Source organism: Idiotropiscis lumnitzeri, chromosome 20 (assembly GCF_059441095.1).
Source record: "Idiotropiscis lumnitzeri isolate Australia: NSW breed Sydney's pygmy pipehorse chromosome 20, RoL_Ilum_1.0, whole genome shotgun sequence".
Taxonomy (NCBI): domain Eukaryota; kingdom Metazoa; phylum Chordata; class Actinopteri; order Syngnathiformes; family Syngnathidae; genus Idiotropiscis; species Idiotropiscis lumnitzeri.
The window spans coordinates 2,746,809-2,768,955 of record NC_142410.1 but is presented as its reverse complement, the minus strand read 5'-3'; the positions used below and the strand labels follow the sequence as shown (position 1 = coordinate 2,768,955).

Here is a 22,147-nt window from a genome sequence, read left to right as displayed (position 1 = left end):
CTTATGCGCATGTAAATCCGATTAAATGAGAAATTTCAACTTTTTGTTCACATTATCATTTAAGAAAATTTGGAATTAGCTCCACAGAAAACCCGAGTCCAGATACAGACTGATTTATACTCGAGTTTGAGTACAAATGGGAGAAGTTTGAATTTCCGAGGACGCTGAACACTCGCCGTGACGTCATTTGAAAGCGGGCTGGGAGGACGGAGTCAGAATTGCAACTAATCCTCAAGTATTGTGGAAACATTTCTTGATGATTTGTGCCTCCACCCATTGACTCACAGGCTTAAATTTTTAGGGAGTTTCTAAATTTTCGAATTTTGTCATTACCTGCATTTCAAATCATTACGTTCCTCGTGCGATTTAAGAGAACCTTAATGGCACGCAGTAAGAAGCTGTCAATACATTCCACGAAAGCTTTTATTTGCATTATGTAATTCAATGCGAAACATTTGGAAGGAAAATGCATCGGATGATTCAAACCTTAATACTGTACTGCCTTTTTGGGAGGGGAAAAATCCATGGCATGTCTGTTTGCACAGATTTGATTGCAGTCTTTTACTTTCTTCTACTGTATTTGGAGAAATCCTGAGCAGCCCTCTTTTTTTCTGACTCTTTTCCCCTGTAGAGCATAGGCACTGTTCACCCTGACTTCTCAAAACAGGAAAACAGAATTACTGTATAAAGACGCGACATTTACACCAGACAAAAGGTGATCCCAATTATATGGTCATCCTTGATCATTCCAACCAACAAGGAAGACAAGTGGTCACTTTCAGTGTTAGGCTAAGGGCAGTGTCCAGTAGCAACATACACACAAATAGACATAACAGGATATGTACAGTACAAACGTGTGAATTATTGTACACAAAGCACATTCAAGAGATCATGCCATTAAGACTCACACAGTAATACAAATTTTAGAGCTGAAACATTTCTGTAAACTAATTAAAAGTGAAAAAAAAAAAAATTTAAATAAATCCAATGTGCCTTTCTTCAAATATTTTCCTGTCGTATTGCAACTACAATGGCGTTTCCACAGGTCTGTAGGTAAAAGTGCAACAAAATATAGGTATAGGAACAGGATAGACATAGAATGAGCATGGAGGAAGCCAAACGCCTTATTTACAAATTATTTTGTTTGGATTTTGTTAAGTATTCAAGACAGGCCTGCTTGTGTAGTACATTCAGACAGCGTTGTGCTGGTTGTGGTTTGAGGAGGACGGGCAGAGCGAGTACGTCTTGTCGCTGGTCAGCCTCTTGAGGGCTCGGAGCACAGCGTCCGGCATGTGATCTACGAGCATCCTGGGGCTGATCAAAATACTCTTGAACGCCATTTCATGCGACCACTCGGCACGGTATCGGACCTGGGATATACAAGATCTGGGAGAAGAGGGAAATATTTCTAATGTTGCTTAAGAATAAATAAATGCAGGCAAAATACAATACTTTGCAGGATAAAACTATTTATAATCAAGGTCTATTTGAACTATACGCAGAAGGTATTCCTTTTACAAGGGCAAAGACAAATTTATAGCTTACGAATGGCACGCAATTCAGTTTGCGTGTGCAAGGCACACTCAATTACTTATTTACAGGTTTTTTGGATGAATTATCAAGAAGTGTTTTTATTACAAATTGTGATTCCAAATTCAATTTTGTGTTAATATATTTAACAACCAATTGCAGAGGCAATTGTGTATATTAGTGATTCTCAAAGTACTTGTTGAAAGGAGGCTCCCTCTGCTGGTAAACAAAATAAACACTCCCTCTAATGTTAGATGTGTTTAACCTTTTAGCACAATCTTTTTGTATTTCATCTTTAAGAAACTATTTGTTTTTAAACTTTTATTAAGGTACATTTTTTCTTGATCATGTATGTCAAATACATGTTAACCAAATTAATGAGTGCCTTTTTTGTGTGTGTGACAAATGAAAAAAAAACAAATCTGTAGGGACAAACCTGCGTGTGGGCCCATCTTCTATAACGTGTAGAACACGTCCGGGTAGGAAGAGAGGCATGTGTGGCACAGTATGGAGAGGGGAGTCGTCTGACGCCAGGCTATGATAGGATGATGAGTGGCGGACCAAAAGTGATTCTTCACCAAGCAGAGGCAGACTAAGCTCCTCTTCTCTCCTGTTCTCCATTTCAGAGGGAAAGTCATCTGGGTCTCCACCAAACAGTTCATACCAGCATCCCTGCAAAAGAATGCGGTACTGCGACGCATGCACACAAACGCACAGATGACAACGAGGCACAATCAATAATAAGTACTGTATTATTAATACTTGAAGTGCTCCTTACTTTGGGTTTATTGCAATTTGAGACTATCTTGAGAATTTTTCTTTTCAGATCCTCCATATTTGGAATGCTCAACCTATAGGGAACAGACAATATAACTTCAAAATACAGTAATAACAGGAGAGACAATTATAAGAAAGGCACAGAAAAGCTCAGCTTGTAATGTGTCTTTGTCTCTACGCATGTGATAGCAGAGCAGTGCTAAATATAGCCTGCATTACACATGAGTCTAAAAAAGTCTGTACACCACAGAACATTCATTTAAGCCATTTTGGAAAACTATAACACACAAGCCTATTTTACCATCTGTGATGCACAGTTCATCAAAATAATTATGAAGTACATTTGCAAAACAGGACTAACTCATCAAAGTACTTGTGGTGGTGAAATACTTACCGTGGAACTAGGTCTTTTCCCAGTACAACAGAGACCACAAAGTCCTTGGAGTAATCAGCTAAGGCTTTGCTGTACATGAAATGAATACAGAACAACGAGCAACATTTATTAGTGTTCCTGACCAGAAATTAAATTTTAATGTGTTTTAGTTTTACTCGTAAGAATAATAATAAAAATAGAAGTAACATTCTTCTTTCTTCTGTGATAACTGCATTACGCTGTCAGTAATATTTACCTGTGCAGCGTTTAACAATGTATACACACATGAACAAAATCCTTTAAAGAACAAAACTCCCGCCAGTTTCACAGTAATTTTCCATTGCACTCTCTTATTTATCTAATTTATATATTTGTCTGTATTATTGTTGTATTGCACTGGAGAGGGGAGCTCTCTAATCTCGTTGCACTCTTGAGTACAATGACAATAAAGGGATTTCTAATTCTAATTCTAATTCTAATAACGTGAAGCTGACAAAAGTAATCATTTTACTGAAAAATGAGACCTACTGAAAGTCAGTCATTGTTTGTTTTTTTGGTTTGATTGCAGTATTATAAAAATTAACTGGAAATTGCCTGGACAAAAATGATTTTCTCCTGAGCAATCTACTATGGTTGTTGCAACTCCTTTAAAATACATTCAAAAGGATTTGGATCAAAGCACACAGAAGGCCACTCCAGATTAGTCCAATATTTTGTGTACATGTGGAATGTATGAGGTGAAACGAATTTTCCATTTTATAGGAAAAATTAACTTTCTGTAGTACTAGGGCTTGAACCAAATGGTTAAAATCCCTTGTGTGTTTTTATCATACTTGACAAGTATGATTCAGATTCTGAAAACAAAGTCACGGTCCAACTGCCAATCTAATAATTATAAATATCCATGTAGTGCACCTACGCGTATGCTTGGAACTTAATGACAAAAGGCACACTTTTTTTCTTTTCCTTTCAGGATGGCACTAATGCTGCTTCATACTTCCACAATTCATTTCAGTACCAAGGAATCTCAAAGGCTCCTTACCTCAAGAGTCCCCCTGGTGGAGAAAAGGCGTAGCACTTAAGGGTGGGGAAGGAGTTGCGCAATAGGATGGCAAGCACTGCAGCTGCGCCCGCGCCCAGGCTGTGACCAGTAATGACCAGTTTGTACTCATGCAAGACAACAAAAAAACATGTTATTTTTTTATTCTCTCTTGCAAAATAAAAATTGATCAAATGTATCATTTGGAAACAGTACTTTGTATTTCCTACAATTGTTAGTATGGAAGGGTAGTGAATTTACTTGGAAATAACGTCCTGTTTTTCCAAGTGATTTTTTTTTTTGGAGGGTGTGGGTTTTTTTTTGGTTTATTGAGTATTTTTTTGAATTTTTTCAGAAAAAGTATTCATAAAAACATGGGGAAAATAATTTTAAAAAACACAAAAAACAAAGGCAAGTGATTGTAATATGCTGTATGTGAGAAATCTAGGAGGATGGGAAATATATTTTCAAAGCACTCAACTTACTGGTGCAATCGTGAATGCTTGGTTCAGGATTCCGTCGTTGACCAGTTTCCTGTGAATGTAAGACGCAGCCTGGCTGATGCCCTGCAAGAACCAGCAAGAAGAATGCATTCAAAAACTGTGAAACAAGAGAAAGAAGTTGTCTGTATTGGGAACATGCCTTGTGAGCGTAGCAGGCTCCAGTCACGCCATCAATGGGCAAGTTCTCACATTCAGCAGAAAGATCTGTCAGGACATCCTTTAGGGCAGAAACATGGAAATGCACATTGGGTCATATTCTCCTATTCACCCGTGAGTCATTTTGAAGTGCCTACACTCACGACACACTCATCACACGTAAACCGTGAAGGAAACATCAGGAGGGGTGATTTATTGAAATTATTCACTAGTACGTCCACCACACCAAAAAAATAAAACATAAGAATAAAAAGCACCCGTGCATAACGCCGTGGGAGAGAGGCTAACGGCAGAGGTTCGGACAGTTCCGAACTCCTATCTCTGCCTAAATCAATAATAAAGTCAAAATTGTATCTGCTTCATTCAGTCATCTGCAAAAACGCAACCATGCACACACTTTCAGTTCCTACTTCTATTTATGCATGATTGACATTTCAACCTTGTGAGCGCTATTTTTATAGTATAAGGTCATCTGTTCAAATGGAGACCAGAGCTACGACAACATGATGAGAAAGAAGCCTCGTATCTAATGCGAAAGGTGACGTGTGTTCGCCCTCCCACCCACAATTTTAGAGGGGAGGTCAACCCCCCAAAAACATTTGCAATAAAATGTTATATGCACCTTCACTAGGCTAAAATAGCATTCTGATTAATATTGCGTTCGTGGAATATGAGTTAAGCAAGCAAAACTGTCACTTTCTGTCAACTGAAAATGACATCACAGTTGCTCTGGGCTGAGGTAACCACCAATCATGGTTCACTTGTTTTTTTTTTAAAGCTGAGCCATGTTTGGTAATTACCTGAGCTCTGGGACAACTGTTATGTCATGTTCAGTCAACAGCAAGTGGTAAGATGGCCGCCCCCTGAAATGGCCGAAAAAGGTGGCCTTTACTGTTTAACTCGTAATCCACAAACGCAATATTAATCAGAATGTCATGTTTTGACCTTTGGGCCTGCATCGAACATAAATAACATTTTGGGATTGACTTCCCATTCAAAGCGATTCCAGCTTTAAAAGATGTTCTACGCTTAACATCTCAAAAAAAGTACACGACTTTGTATATCATCCACCAAAGATAGTCAACAGCGGTCACGTGGCACAACTCACCTTCAACGACAGTGTTCCTCTGACAGCCACAACAATAGACTCCCGCTTATGATCCAGAGCCACAAAGAAGGGGATCTCATATATCTAAATCACATATGTTTAAATGCCAAAATGAACAAAAGATTTTAAAAAACTGAAGTGTATTAACATTTGTTCACGTCGTCCTCAAAATGATGAAGGGAAACTACCTGATTGTGGAAGCTGACATGAATGAAGTCTCTGTAATGCAATCCGGTGCTTTGCAGGATGGAAGAAAAATGACAGCCAAGGTGGTCTCCCCCGACAATGTCATTCTCTGCAGCACGGCTTCGACAGCTGACACAAAAATATATTTGTTTTATATACTAAATAATCTAGTAGAGCCTTTTGATTTGACTAAAAATACAACCAAATCATACCAGTCTCCACTAAGTCTGCAGGGCCCGGTGAGAAGGTTGGAGTAAATGTACAAAGGCCAGCCATAGGCTGCAGCAGCAAAGTGCATACATTGAACGGCTTTCTCCAACTCTAATTCCAGATCTTCTTCCTTCCAATTTTCAACATCAACATTGCAAAACGTAGATGCTTAACACAAGCGCAACTGAACAACGTCATTCCAGAAGTTATTTGGATCCAATCTGCTTGGGGTGAACGGTACTTACAATGGGAGAGGATGGACTGTGATCAATGGTGACATCAGGATCTCTGCTTCTCTCCATCTTGTCCTGTTCTTGATGAAGCAAAGCCAAACCGGCAGCAATGTCACTGGGAACCAAGTCTGTGTCCTGCAACACATGAAATGAAATATGACAATTAAATGTTACAAACAGCGTGCAGCGAAAGAATCCGTCTTCAAATCAGGTGGCACAAGAAGGCATGCTGCCATATATCTGGTTTTCATTTCATAGTTTCATATTTGTGTTAGGTGTGGGCGACATACAGATATATTTTAAAATTAATTTACATTATGATTTAAAAATAATAAAATTAAGCTTCCCACCTTTAGCCTTTTTGTTAGTTGTTGTTGGAGTCCTTCCGCCCTCCCACTTGTTTCCATCCCAAAGTTATTCTAATTACAGTAGCGCAACAATAGAGCATGGCTTGTGCTCAAACGGGGGAAACATTTGTTCCCAGGAGTAGCATCGTCACTTGTTTGGAAGTGGTTTGGGTTTTCTACTTCTGACGAGAGACTGGGCTTGGCGCACGTATACAAACAATCAAAATTCAGAAAAAAGGAATTGTCAGTCGAGAGAGAATATTGGAGAGTATACGTTGCATTTAAACATGTTTGTTAACTTAAGTTCTTTTTTCGACAGTCCATATTGCCCTCTTTCCACCATCCAAGAGCATGTTCATTGTCTCTTTTTTCCCCTTTTCCTAGCGGAGAACGGAATTTGACAGAAGCACGCGACGATTGGGCAAGTTCAGTTTAGAGACAGACTTGCAGTGTGACGTCTCGCCTGGTCAAGCACACAGAGCGAAATTATCTTGTAGTTTTACCGCGCGAGTGTCGGGAATGACAAAAAAGTTGAGTATTCTGAGGCCCCAAAATATGCTAATGCATGTAAAGTCATAATTACAAAAAATATTCTTTATAAAAAAAACAGTAAGATTGACAGTAGCTGATTATGACTTAAGTGCCTTGGGATGACTCTTTCTCTCTCTCTTTAATTCTAATTTTTCCTCGTGTGTCTCTCATTCATCAGTCATATTATTTGTCCGGTCATGAGCAATCAATCACTAGAGATGTGAAAGATAAACAGCTTTTGGCTTCACCCCATTTGCTTGTTGCAGATTCCCCTCATTTTATATCACCTCCCTAAAATTTGCTCTCTCAGGATGGAAGGGCTCATAGACGCGAAGGAAGAGACTCACAGAGAAGAAGCCACTGACGAGCTGCGAGATGCTGGAGAATGCCGCTCTGTTGCTTTCGTCCTGCGGCAGGCAACAGCACAAAAGTCGGAGCCTGCTCTCCCACACCTTGATAGCGAGCGAGCGCGCTGTGGAAAGGAATTGAGTTCCCCCGCTGCTCTCTAAGTGTCGCACTCCCAGGGGCTCCATGGCAGCAGCAGATGGACGAGGGTTGCCCAGTGGGTCAAAGACGAATATTACTCCCAGAGCCGTGAAGAGCAGGATGATCCAACTGTAAAAGGAGAAATGCTGTATCAAAACAACTTTTCAAACACAATTGGGTGAAGCGCACAAATGTAGAAGTATTATTATCTTATATTACCTGGCAACCACTGCTGCGATGACAGCCCCCACGGTTGCCGGGTCACAACCTTTGCCATCATCAGACACCCACACGGCCCCCAGACAGGCCCACACCAGCTCTGGGACGTAAAGAAGAGCTCGCAGGTACACCAGTGTAGGCATGGCGCGTCGTGACCCAGGGTTTGTTATGGTACCTGAAACCACAAGAATTATTGACATTCATTGAATTAACTAAACAGCAGAAAAGGTGAGGTAAACTAACAGCTGGATTTGGGTGTTGTAAGACTACTATTAAGAAAGTCATTGAACGGAACCACCGTTACTTAACACGTGGCTTAGAGTCAGTTGAAACCCTCAGATAACTGTGCTCTCTAACCTTTGAATGTGCAGTTTCAAGTGGTTTTATGAGCCTTTTACAGCACTTCCATTAGGAAATTTACAAACTACCCAGGATACATCTTGCTAAGACTAACTTCTCATTATTGTCCATCTATTCATTTTCTGCACCGCTTGTCCTCATTGAGGTCAAGTGTTAAAACTTTAGGCAAGAGGTGGAGGTCGAAGCTGGACTAGTCGCCAGTAATTCACAGGGCAAATACATGGAACAATAATTGACACTCACATTCAACAAAGTAACAAAGCATGCACGTGTTTTAAGTCATTGGAGAAACCACTCCACTGCACTGCCGCATTAACTATAAAAGTGTACTTCAACAGCAGATGAAGTTATTCTTATGGTTTGAGGTTTACCTTGAGCACTGACATATACAATGGCACATAGCGACAGAATAATGAGTGCCAGCACCACTAAGATTCCAATCAGATAGATGTGAAGGACACCTTTCCCGTTGCAATCAAAATGACCCTTGTGATAAGAGTACAAGATGATGGTGCCAATCCACCTAAATGAAAAGAACAATACATAAAGGGGGGTGTAAGTAAAGGGAAAAACGTGTTAACTATGCAACAGAAATGTTGATTTGACGAAATCTAGATTCACACATACCAAAGTACGCGGATGAATAGTTCGAAGGCTCCAGGGAAAACAAGATCATCACTAGCGATTCCCCACCGACGACCAAAAACCACCATTCCAGGCATTTTGGGATCAAAACGAAAAAATGTTGACTAGGAGTAATAGACTGCAACAAAATCTTTTTAACGGGCGCTTAGGGTCATTCATGACTCCACTTCCTGAAAGCAAATCAGTGTTGCTACATTGTACCTTTTCCTACGTTGCAACACTAGCATAAGATTCCTGTCTCGACACGCCATTTTAGACTGTACAAGATAAGAGTCTCGAGTGTTTACCCTGGTGGCTAAAATGTTCGCGAATCATTTCGATGCAGGCTAAATACGAACGGTGTGCCTCAATGACATTAAGTCATGTCATTAAGATACTTAATGGAGGTCAGAGGAATTGATGATGTTACGTGACTAGCTTCTTATCTTCTAATGTTAGCAACAAAAACTAAAAATAAACACATTTCAAGATAATGATTACAAAACGGTTAGTTTTGACGTCTTACGAAAATGCGATTGCGGTGTACGGCCAACGCATTTGTTTCTCGGAAATTCGAGGTAACTAATTGTAAAATAAACAGACTTGTTTTGCCCACAGCCTGTGTCCACCCGGATGTAGTAACCATGTGCAACATAGCGTCGTTTGTTAGTTCCGCTTCTCTACTTTTGTTCACGCACAATCACTATTGTACTTAGTCATGAAGCACTGTCTCCTTCATTGTGTGTTTGTTGTTTGCCTCGAACCCTCATTTTCCAAAACATTTAACGTAGCAAGCATTTTTAACTTTTAGATAATCATGTTTCTACTGCGTATGACGCATGGTTCCATGGTGTAATGGTTAGCACTCTGGACTCTGAATCCAGCGATCCGAGTTCAAATCTCGGTGGAACCTGATGTTTTAATTTTTGTAACATATATTTAATTTGCACTTATTAGTATTAATGCAATGCATATCAATGTTTAAATACAAATTGTATAACTAGACCGATGTGGGAATGGGTCGATCGTCTCGCTCCTGCCTAATTTCGTCATTTCCAGTGACGTCAAGACATCATGGCGGCACACATGACCAAACGCTGTATGTCTATTTGCGCGAATGTACGAGCTCGTTTAATGTTAATTCCGCAGCCAGCAAAGCTTAAGTGTGTTCAGACTACTCAACTGAACAGCAGTCTGCAGCCGAACGCTGGTTATGCAAACCGAGGGCCAGATAACGAGCAGGTTAGTCAAATAGCTTGTTGCATTGAAATGGTGCTTGTATTCAACTAATATGTACACGGTTGTTACGTTTAATTATGCCAAATCAAACGATTCTATGTTTAACTATTTTTCAGGATGTACAAGTACACGTTCCAGTAGGTAAATATTTTCCAACCAAATTACAAAGCCATGAGATCTACATTGTCTTAACACTTTTTAACGCTCTTAGACCGTCTGACCGTGTCTTACAGTCGAAGCAGTGGTCCGGGTGGTCAGCATGTCAATAAAGGTATTCAAACTGAGAACGCTGGCATTTTTTTGTGTGTGTTCTTAGTTGACAATGCCAATTTAAACCCACAGTTAACACGAAAACAGAGATTAGATTCCATGTATTAACTGCAGACTGGATCCCAGAAGATGTGCGACAGAAAATCATTGAAAGGGTAAGCTAAAAAAACAAAAACTGTTACTTGGGTCGTTGCTCTATATTTTCATATTAACAGAGTTGGGCAGTCCGTCCTGGGAGCGAAACGGTCCGATCCTCCGGCCCGGCCAGACGCCCATTTTTGGAGCTAGGGGTAGCAAATAAAAAAAAAAAAAGGGGGTTCGATTAACAGAGGTTGATTTTAGCCTGGCCCATGAATCCACCCTCCTACTTGCTAAATGGGCAAACGACAAAAATTCCCTCAGAACACGTCAAAAGCGCCACTACCAACTGTTTGTATATGAAGAGACTCGAGACAGCAGTGTGCATCGAAGCATGCCTGTATTTCCTTATTCTGACGTCACATAACTCACGCCTCCCACCTGCTACTGGGGCATACCATTACAAGAGGGGGGGTTCAATACCACAGACCGAGAGAACAGTGGGGAAGTCAAACCGCTAACCCACTTAAGGGTTCGTGGGCCGACAACTTTTCTGAATAAGGCCAGAGGGTCGAGGCTGGATGGGTACCAAGATAGCGGCCGCTGACTGACCGGCAAAAAAGGGTTAAGTGCCCTGCATATTTATGGTGAACCTGTAACTAACTAATGTGTACATTACAACATTTGTGCTTTGCATTACAGAACAAAAATCAAATCAACAAGGCTGGCGAGTTGATGGTGACCTCAGAGTTGAGTAGGAGCCAGCACAGGAACTTCAATGACTGCATTCGGAAGGTCTCATCCATCATTGCTGAAGCTCGCAAGAAGCCACATGAGGCCAGTCCAGAAGATATTGCCCTATGGAAATCTAGGTAACAATTTTACATCATATTTCCTCAGGTGTGGCCCGTGTTTTTTTATTTTTTTTTAATACACTGTGTTACAACTTAAGTGTAAATGTTATTGACTGTTTTGGAAGATTAATAAAGACAGCATATGCTTTGTAATTTAGCATCTCAGGGTGACTCTTGAAAACGTTTTCCACCATTAATGAGACCTATACCCATGTACCCATACAACTCCCAAAAATGTGTTCGTGACAATTTCCGCCACCGTGATTAATGCCTTAGTTAAACAACCCCATACCACAATTGCTTCACTGCAGGTATAGTTTTCTTTTGATGATGAGCGGTGTCATCTGCGCCAAAAACATGTGCAACCACCTTATTTCAGTTTATTATTTTTACGTTCCCTCTCTAATATCTCCTCACTGTATTATTCGTGTTAAAATACAAATAGTGGTATATATTATTTTGTGTTGTATTAAGCAGAGGTGGGAAGAGTAGGCAACAATTGTACTCAAGTAAAAGTGCTATTACTTCAGTATAATATGACTTAATTAGCAGTAAAAAGTTGTCATCCAAATAATTACTTGAGTAAAAGTAAGAAAGTACTTGGTGAAAAAACTGCTCAAGTACTCAGTAACTGTAGCACCGGCTAATTATATATTTTTTTTAAACAATGATTCAATCAAACAAAAATACAAAAATACAGGCAAATTATAGCCCATCCAATCAAAAGAATAAATGTAATGTAATAATAATATATCTTAAAATCTTAAGGTAAATTCAAGTACTTTAATAAATGGTGGCGCGCTGGAGCCTATCCCAGCTATCTTCGGGCAGTAGGCGGGGGACACCCTGAACTGGTTGCCAGCCAATCGAAGGGCACACAGAGACGAACAACAATCCGCGCTCACACTCATACCTAGGGGCAATTTAGAGTGTTCAATCAATCTGCCATGCATGTTTTGGAATGTGGGAGGAAACCAGAGTACCCGGAGAAAACCCACGCAGGCACGGGGAGAACATGCAAACTCCACACAGGATGGTCGGATTGAACCGAAGACGAAAAAACGAATATAGCTAATGGTTTCCTCAAGTTTGATGTTGGGTTATAGAACGTTGAAATGTCTGTTTGTTTAGGCAAACAAAGTAGACATTGCATAGTGTAGCTTGTGTTTTGTACCATTTTCAAGCGGAACATGGCACATCTTTGATGTGAGGCCAGTGGTGTTCCTCCTCTGTGTCCGCATAGTCGGCATATATATATATATATATATAAATATATATATGTGTGTATGTATGTATATGTATATATATATATATATATATATATATATATATATATATATACACATACACATACACATACATATATATATATATATATATATGTGTATGTGTATATATATGTATATGTATGTGTGACATTTTGGATCCGTTCATTCCGAAAACTACTCTTTCCCGCTGCGGAAGTTGATTATGATCACGTGATGACTCACAAGACTGCGGCGTTACGGCTACGTTTTATTGGTGAAACACCGTCACTTGGAAGAGCCTGGCGGAGGTGTCTCTCTGAAAACACAAAATATGGTAAATGCACCTTTTGCTGAGAGAGAAGACAGACACGTACATACGCGGAGGGGATTTAAGTAACAAGTCCAATGTAGCCTGATGTTGGGAAGTAAGAGAACAGTTTCTTCTTCACAAATCTACTCAAGCAAGAGTAAAAAGTATAGTGATTTAAAATTACTCCTAGAAGTACACCATTTCCCAAAACTTAATCAAGTAAATTTAAGTAAATGTAACTCGTGACTAACCACCTCTGGCATTCGGGTCTTCGTCATATATTTGTGTACAACAGCACTTGCTGTTGCTGTGTGTGTATCCTCTGATCGTAATGGTTATGATCACCCTTTAGACCGCGACTAAAAGCCAGTCACTGTTTTGGGAAATACTGTCGTTGTCTTTCTTTTGTGATTATGCCCATCAAGGCGCTTAGATGGGGAAAATGTTTTTCAGGCTAGACAAGAGAAACAAGGAGAGAATCAGACAGAAGAAGATCCATTCTGCGACCAAGCAGAGCAGGCGACTGGAATTTGATTAATGTTCCAGCCTGCTTTCAAATGTCACTGTTTAATGTATTTATTCTATTTTTTTTGTAATAAAATTGTTTTATTCACTGCTATAGCATTCTATGACCCATGAATATCTAAACAGATTTAACAGATTATTTCATAATGGTAATAAAAAAAAAAAGTGCGACGGAACCTCAATGTAAATACTGCACTGGAATAAACAAATGCATTCCTACTTATGGAAGGTAATGCATTACAAAAGTAATGCATCACTAATATATTACATTTCGGCAGTACAAAGTAATAAGTTACTCATGTTTTTTATATTATTACAGTTACTGAGTTCTAACTTGTAAACAATAACAACCAGAAGTAAAGCAGCAATTAAAATTGCGAACAAGCAAGAGTCATGGTTTTTTTTAGATATATTTTGTATGAATGTGCCATCAATTGCAGAATGCAAAATAATCACTCTGCTTGGTTGTGAGATAGCAAAATACAAATCATCGTCAACTCCATTCGGACAAACTACATTACGCGTCACTAAGTAAGCGTCTGATGTGCTTGTTTATTATATCCATTCGTCACTTATTTCACCTCAAACATTTGTTTCGATGAGGTAAAAAAGAATTTCAATTAACTGAACTTTCATTCTAATTTTGTTGTCATGAAAAAGGTTAAAAAAAAGATGGACTCACCTATCGAGTAACCTATCAATCTTATCTGTTTTGTAGACCAATTATCAGGTTTTCTATCACTATTTGTTCGACAAATGATCAAGTGTACTTAAGAAATAAAATACATTGCGTGATTATTAAGAGGAACACATTGGCAATTTTAACTTTCCCGTAAATCTGAATTAATTTGAGTATTTTAATCATTTTATTTAAGGTGCATAGTCTGGGATTATTTACTGGACCAAATATCAGTTTAAATATTAATATTTAAAAATAAATCTTGCTATTGATAAAAATATTAATCGAAAGAAGTGAGCTCCCACCATAGAGGCAAAATATTTAACTTTATACCCCACTTTATATAGTTGAAGATACTCATTTCAAGTTCAATCATAATCAAATCAATTATCCCCGATTAAAAAAAAAACAAATTTATTACTCAACGCAGATTGTAATATTGAAAGTAAACGTATAACTCAAATGCCGGTAACTAGTAATGTGAAATAGACGTGCACCCGCCAATTGTTGCACACGTGATGGCTTGTTAACGCTAGACATTAGCCTAACATTTACCAACGGGAGCAGAATGTAGCATAGCAGGTCCATGACTGTTTGGAATGCAATACCGTGTGGGTATTATACTGCAGTGTGCGACATTTAAACATTTCTCAAATATGTTATCCGGCACAACTACAGCACAATAAGAGTAGTTCCTCGTTCAAAAAACCATCAATTCCACCTGAATCGTCTCAACGTTTTCTTCTTTTAAAAAGAAAGAAAAAAAACGAAAATAGCAGAGGATGGTTTCGATCCATCGACCTCTGGGTTATGGGCCCAGCACGCTTCCGCTGCGCCACTCTGCTGTTGTGCAACGTGGGCCGTATTGTCTAATATAAAGATGATGACGGAAAACGGGTTTCGCAAGAAACGTTCTATTCGCGAGAAAAAGAATACATTGTGCAACCATTTACACACATCTGCAACCTGTTCTTCAAAACTGGCTGCTTCCCATCAAAAACATCAAAAGTTATTCCTATATATAAAAGTGGAGACAAACATCTATTCACAACTAACAGACCAATTCAGCGCAGCCACAGTTCTCAAAAATTCAGGAACATTTTTTTTTGACAGACGGATATGGTTTCAGAGAAAAAAAGATCCACTTCCAGTAATGGAATTTGTGGAAGAAATTGCTACCACAATATAAAAAACAATTTGCTACCAGAATATAAAAAAACAATCTACTATTGGATTTTTTTATAGACTTAAAGCTTTTGTATATATTAATGGGGAAACTAGAGAGATACATAATAAGAGGTTTGGCATACAAATGGATAAAATTACCTAGATGATAGAGATGAGTATGTGCAATTAAACAACATAAACTCGAACCAGTTGAAGATAACTCATGGGGTTCCCCAAAGGTCTTTACCAAATTGTTCATACTATTGTAGGCTTTAGCGTGGTGATCTTAGAACGCCCCTAAACTCGGACGTTGCACTATATATCCTTGATATCTACTGTTACTCTAAAATATTTTAAAATGTTCTATTTGCTGATGACACAATATTATATTCTTCCGGTGAAAATCTCGAGCAGCTTTGAATGCTGCGGAAAATGAATTAAAATTGTTTAAAAAAATGTTTTTAATGCAAATAAACTATCTTTGCATTTAAATATGACGTTTATAATCTTTGAAACTAGTAAAATTAAACACCATGTCAAAATCACAGTTGACTCTATTGAATTAGAAAGAGTAAAAAAAATAAAATTTCTTGGAAGTTGCTCTTGATGCAAAATTATGAAGGAAATCTGAAATAAAAAATGTAAAAGTAAAATATCAAAAACTATAGGTATCCTTTATAAAGCCAAGGATTTCTTAATAAACGACTCATAAGTATTATAGTGTACATTATTACTGGTATACCTGACCTATTGTGTGGAGATATGGGCAAACAAATTAAAAAAAATACACAGCTAGAAACTTAAAAAAGACCTGTATGAATCATCAAGCATTCAAGTTATGGAGAATCAACTCATCCATTATTCATCAGATTAAACACCCTCAAATTGTATAATTTAGTGAAATTTGAAACCGCAGAAATAATGCATAAAGCATAAAATAACCAACTCTGACACAATATTCAGAACCTGTTTGAAATCAAAGAATGTTGCAATTATAACCCAAGGGACACAAGTGACTAAAAGTTAAAAAATTAGAACACTAACATAAAGCAAATGTATGTCTCAGTTAATGGTGTTAATTTATGAAATAACTATTACAATGAATTGAAAAGGTGCAAATCACTTGTGGTGCTAAAAAGTTATGTAAATCAAGTATAAATATGAATAATACATACGTTTAATTAACATGTTAATCTGATATTTAAATATTTGTTCTATAGTGGGACCTTTGTTTGCAGTGGATCCACAGCCCATAACAAATTGTTTCTCGACTTATCAATTGCAATCGGAGTGTCAAATGTTGAAATGTACATACTAAGGACACAAGAGATGAGATTTACATAAATATAATTTGCAATTTATTAACAATGTTGAAAATGGAAAACAATTTGTCAATAATTATTCAATTATGCATTAGTAATAACAAATTTTTACAAAAATCATGAAAATGGACCAACACATTCCTAGTTAATGTATCCAGAAGGTAGACAATAACTGCAGCTAAGTAGCAAGTTTCAGGTAAATCGACTACGACCGGGTCCTCTCGTCTGAGCAAAATTTATCGTGGGGACAGCTGGCTCTTGGTCTGGCTCTCGTTGCTCATAGACAGTCTCAACCTCAGAGGCATCCGTATCCTCCTCTGATGGAACTACATTGTATAGTATAATCAAAATAAAAATGCAACCACCATTAAACAACAACACTAATCAGTAACCAAGATTTCAAAATATCTAAAACTAAACTTAATTACTGAGCATGTGACTGTTTGTGTCTATGCTCTGACCTGGTGATGATGGGCTGTGCTGTATTGTACATTCTCTCTCTGGACTACTCCCAGGAAGGGAGCTGCGGCATTTGTCTGCTGTGTCCTCCCACAATGGAACTATATTGTATTAAAATATTAGTGTAAGCAAAATAAACATACAAACACCATTAAAAAACAACACACATCAGAAACCAACACTTAAAATGATATTGAAAAAATAAAAAAACAAGGGTTCCTATACATTTAAAATTTCCAGACTCTAATTCCCAGACTTCTCAGTATTAAAGACATAAATGTTTTTGTGACATTTGAGTAATACGATGTGTATCATGTGAATAGATTATGCAATTCATCTGGCAAATCATTTGTTATAATTATTCTGTATTTGTATGTATGTATTGAATATTGTAATTAGTATTTCACAAAATAATTTTCAGAAGATTGTAGATCGGTGGTGTATGCAAAATAATTAATCCAAACATCTTAAGATAAACCAGATAACTATTAAGACAAAAATATTTCCACACAATTATTTCCATACTAGTATAGACCTAGAAATATCGAAAATCAAGGAAGCATGTAACTTCAAATGACTACTGAAGTGAGCATGTGACTGCTTCTCTGCTCTAACCTGGTGATGGGCTGTGTGGATCATCTCTCCTCTTTATTCATCCCAGGAAGGGATCTGCTATCAGATCTGAATTCTGGCTGTCTGCCTGCCTCATCTTTTCCTGACTTGGTTCTCTTTAAAAAGATCTTCCAAATCTTCTCCACCTAACTTTTCATTCTCAACTTGACCCTATCAAAAAATACGCTAGGCTTGTTAACGTCACTCCTGGCATCACTTATAATCACACAATGTTATTAAATCCTTACTTCTAGCATAAAAAAGTCTGGGCAAATAAACACTGTAACTAACCATATTCATATTTTTGTGGAGGAATAAATAAATAAATAAATAATAAAAAAGGGAAACATTAACAGTATATATAAACTTATGCAGAAAAAAGCAAAGACTTACAAAATATAAACAATTATAAACTAAATAAATAAATAAATAATAAAAAAGGGAAACATTAACAGTATATACAATAAACAATTATAAACTAAATAAATAAATAAATAATAAAACAGGGAAACGTTAACAGTATATATAAAGTTGTATAGAGAAAGCAAAAACTTAGAAAATATAAACTATTATAAAATAAATAAATAAATAACTAACAAAAAAGGGAAACATTAACAGTATATATAAACTTATATAGAGAAAGCAAAAACTTAAAAAATATAAAAAATTATAAAATAAATAAATGATAAAAAAGCGAAACATGAACAGTATATATAAACTTATATAGGAAAGCAATTTTAAAATAAATAATAAAAAAGGAAAACATTAACAGTATAAATAAACTTATATAGAGAAAGCAAAAACTTACAAAATATAAACAATTATAAAATAAATAAATCATTGTTTTTATCGTTGCAGTATTTTCTATCATTGCAGTACCTTTACTGTTTCAGTACTTTTATCATTGCAGTATTTTCTGTCATTGCAGTATTTGTTTATCATTGCAGTACTTTTACCATTACAGTACTTTTATCACCCCTCTGTACCATGGATTTGTATGTATACGTATATACTGTGTATATTTGCATGCTTTTTATGAACGTCTGCTGCTAAGGGTCCACACGTTCAAGTTCCTGGGAGTACAGATCTCCGACGACCTTTCTTGGACTCACAACACCACAGCAGTGGTAAAGAAGGTCCGCCAGCGTCTGCACTTTCTGAGAGTCCTCAGGAAATTCAACCTGGACAGGAAGCTGCTGCTAGCCTTCTACCACTCGTCCATCGAGAGCCTGCTGACGTACTGTGTCTCCACCTGGTACAGCGGCTGCACTGAGGCGGACAGGGTGAGGCTCCAGAGGACGGTCAAAACAGCGCAAAGGATTATTGGCTGCCCTCTCCCCTCACTGTCGGACATCTACACCGCCCGGTGCCTCAGAAGGGCTCTCAACATCGTCAAAGACAATACCCACCCAAACTCCCACCTGTTCGACCTGATGCCCTCTGGCAGGCGCTACAGATGCATCAAATCGAGGACCAATAGACTGAGGAACAGTTTCTTTCCGAGAGCCATCACCATTCTGAACTCTCACGCACACATGAGAGCACCCTTACCTTGCAGAACAGCATTGTGATGTGTTTTTATATACACTATTCAGTACTAAATTCCATTGCACTCTCTTATTTATTTATCTAATTTATATATTTGTCTGTATTATTGTTGTATTGCACTGGAGAGGGGAGCCCTCTAATCTCGTTGCACACTTGAGTACAATGACAATAAAGGGATTTCTAATTTCTAATTTCTAATGTTATACATTAACGGCTACATTACGCCGCCGCCTCTGTGTGATCTATATCTTTGCTGCTGTAACACTGCAAATTTCCCCATTGTGGGACTATTAAAGGACATCTTAATCTTTATTAACAATATATACAAACTAGTATAGAGAAGAGAGCAAAAATTAAATAATATAAAAAATTAGAAAATAAATAAATAAATGATAAAAAAGCGAAACATGAACAGTATATATAAACTTATATAGGGAAAGCAAAAACTTACAAAATATAAACATTTTTAAAATAAATAAATCATTGTTTTTATCGTTGCAGTACTTTTACTGTTTCAGTACTTTTATCGTTGCAGTATTTTCTATCATTGCAGTACTTTTACTGTTTCAATACTTTTATCATTGCAGTATTTGTTTATCATTGCAGTACTTTTACCATTACAGTACTTTTATCACCCCTCTGTACCATGAGCAGACATTAGGAGTGTTTCCTTACAATTGTATATGTTGTGGGATCTAAGTGTTCGTATATACTTTGTATATTTGCATGCTTTTTATGAATATCTGCTGCAATTATAAAGTGGTCTTCCTCTGCCGCTTCTTATGTGACTTCTCCCTCGCTCTTGGTCTTCGAGGGTTGCTCTGCGGAGCTTCCATTCAAGGAAGCGATTGTGGAGAGTAGCGCGATGAGACAAGCCGTCATTGGTTCATCCTCCCGCCCCCAAGTTAAACAAAGGGCCATGATTGGTTCATTTGCCCCGCGCCCAAGTTAAACAAAGGGCCATGATTGGTTCATCTGCTCCGCCCCCAAGTCAGGAAGTCGAAAGATGATTGGCTCTTTTACCCCTCTTTGCCGGAAATCCTCCGTGTTAGGAACTCACGTTAGGAAAGTGTTAGGACTTGGTTAGGAAGTGTTAGGATTTGGTTAGGAACTGTTAGGACTCTGTTATGAAAGTTTTGTAGGTAGGTCGTATTTACTAATATAAAGATGATGACGGAAAACGGGTTTCGCAAGAAACGTTCTATCAAAGAATACATTGTGCAACCATTTACACACATCTGCAACCTGTTCTTCAAAACTGGCTGCTTCCCATCAAAAACATCAAAAGTTATTCCTATATATAAAAGTGGAGACAAACATCTATTCACAACTAACAGACCAATTCAGCGCAGCCACAGTTCTCAAAAATTCAGGAACTTTTTTTTTTGACAGAGTCGGAAGTGACAACGGATATGGTTTCAGAGAAAAAAAGATCCACTTCCAGTAATGGAATTTGTGGAAGAAATTGCTACCACAATATAAAAAACAATTTGCTACCAGAATATAAAAAAACAATCTACTATTGGATTTTTTTATAGATTTGTATATATTAATGGGGAAACTAGAGAGATACATAATAAGAGGTTTGGCATACAAATGGATAAAATTACCTAGATGATAAGAGATGAGTATGTGCAATTAAACAACATAAACTCGATCGAACCAGTTGAAGATAACTCATGGGGTTCCCCAAAGGTCTTTACCAAATTGTTCATACTATTGTAGGCTTTAGCGTGGTGATCTGAGAACGCCCCTAAACTCGGACGTTACACTATATATCCTTGATATCTACTGTTACTCTAAAATATTTTAAAATGTTCTATTTGCTGATGACACAATATTATATTCTTCCGGTGAAAATCTCGAGCAGCTTTGAATGCTGCGGAAAATGAATTAAAATTGTTTTAAAAAATGTTTTTAATGCAAATAAACTATCTTTGCATTTAAATATGACGTTTATAATCTTTGAAACTAGTAAAATTAAACACCATGTCAAAATCACAGTTGACTCTATTGAATTAGAAAGAGTAAAAAAAATAAAATTTCTTGGAAGTTGCTCTCGATGCAAAATTATGAAGGAAATCTCAAATAAAAAATGTAAAAGTAATATGCGATATGTCAATCATCTGGGGTGGCACCTAGGGGGTAAAATCAGATTTCAGGGGTCCAGTGCTACCCGGCCTGAACTAAGTGGTAGGACTAGATAAGTATGAAGATGTAAACTGTTAAAGATGTGCTCTCAAATGTATTGCTACTTGGTTGCATGTATGTTTGTTAAGTAATGTTTCCCTGAATCTTTTTTGCTTTGTATTAAATTCACAGCAATTCTGGTATGGTGATCCTGAAAATAGTTGGACACTATACTGCTGCATAGTACCACTCTGCCAACACAAACAGAGGCGAATCAAACGACCTATAGATGTATTTGTCTGTCTTTTAATAATGTATTGTATCGTTTCTATCTTATTTGTATATATGAATAATATTAATCAATATGAGTTTCCAATGAGCCAAAAAGGATCGACCACGAAGGGACTCGAACCCTCAATCTTCTGATCCGAAGTCAGACGCCTTATCCATTAGGCCACGCGGTCCTCGTAAGCCGTTGAATGTAAGGCTCATTATGTACTTAGTATTTATTCTCCGGCACTTAGTATTTATTCTCCGGCCCACGCAACCAGGAGACTGATAGTTATGTGGTTGAGAATATGAATGGGTGAACTATACCAGTGCGCAGGGCGAATTTACGTCGCATTCATTAACCAAATATATTTGAGCGGCTTGCATAACACAACTCGCATCGAGAAAACATCTTGGCGTGGTTTGTCCAGTGGTCAGATTGAAGCCGAATCATACGGCTTTGCAAAACGATTAAAAAAATGAAGAAACATGTGCAAGGACATGTGCTAATGCCGAATGCTAAATGAGGTCTCTGAGCGTCCACGTCAACTTCGAAACGTGGACCTAATTCGTTTCAATTGAGTACAATTTTTTCCTCCCAAACAGTGGAATGACATTTTAAAGATGTGTATTGAATTGCCAAAATTATTTTTTCAATTTATTAATATATTTTTCAAATGATCGATTTCATGTATTTTATTATTTTAATAACATTCATTTTTTGAGTTTCCTAACGTTTTCATCCTTGAATGAAT

The 22,147-nt window shown here is 37.5% G+C and overlaps 2 protein-coding genes and 2 non-coding genes across 5 annotated transcripts; 2 read left to right on the top strand and 2 right to left on the bottom strand.

The window, feature by feature from the left end:
• Positions 1-405: 405 nt before the first annotated feature.
• daglb (diacylglycerol lipase, beta) lies at positions 406-9,318 on the bottom strand. 2 transcript variants are annotated; one of them, XM_088285134.1, is made up of 15 exons: positions 8,686-9,318; positions 8,430-8,581; positions 7,699-7,873; positions 7,341-7,608; positions 6,128-6,250; positions 5,885-6,012; positions 5,675-5,801; positions 5,487-5,570; positions 4,362-4,439; positions 4,205-4,285; positions 3,723-3,850; positions 2,702-2,770; positions 2,309-2,381; positions 1,967-2,220; positions 406-1,386 (listed from the first exon to the last, which is right to left on the bottom strand). In XM_088285134.1, the coding sequence occupies exons 1-15, from the start codon at positions 8,778-8,780 to the stop codon at positions 1,191-1,193; spliced, it is 2,031 nt and encodes a 676-aa protein (XP_088141260.1). In that variant the 5' UTR covers positions 8,781-9,318; the 3' UTR covers positions 406-1,190. The 2 variants fall into 2 exon arrangements, with proteins under 2 accessions (XP_088141260.1, XP_088141261.1); XM_088285135.1 differs by having other exon boundaries at positions 3,723-3,847.
• A 205-nt stretch (positions 9,319-9,523) lies between these two features.
• On the top strand, positions 9,524-9,595 carry trnaq-cug (transfer RNA glutamine (anticodon CUG)). The gene has a single exon. It is a non-coding gene; the product is annotated as a tRNA-Gln (tRNA).
• mrpl58 (mitochondrial ribosomal protein L58) lies at positions 9,589-13,296 on the top strand. The gene is made up of 6 exons (XM_088284517.1): positions 9,589-9,924; positions 10,038-10,062; positions 10,133-10,192; positions 10,264-10,346; positions 10,972-11,141; positions 13,134-13,296. Exons 1-6 carry the CDS (start codon positions 9,757-9,759, stop codon positions 13,216-13,218), a joined length of 591 nt encoding a protein of 196 aa, XP_088140643.1. The 5' UTR covers positions 9,589-9,756; the 3' UTR covers positions 13,219-13,296.
• An 8,217-nt stretch (positions 13,297-21,513) lies between these two features.
• On the bottom strand, positions 21,514-21,586 carry trnar-ucg (transfer RNA arginine (anticodon UCG)). The gene has a single exon. It is a non-coding gene; the product is annotated as a tRNA-Arg (tRNA).
• Between the last annotated feature and the right edge of the window lie 561 nt (positions 21,587-22,147).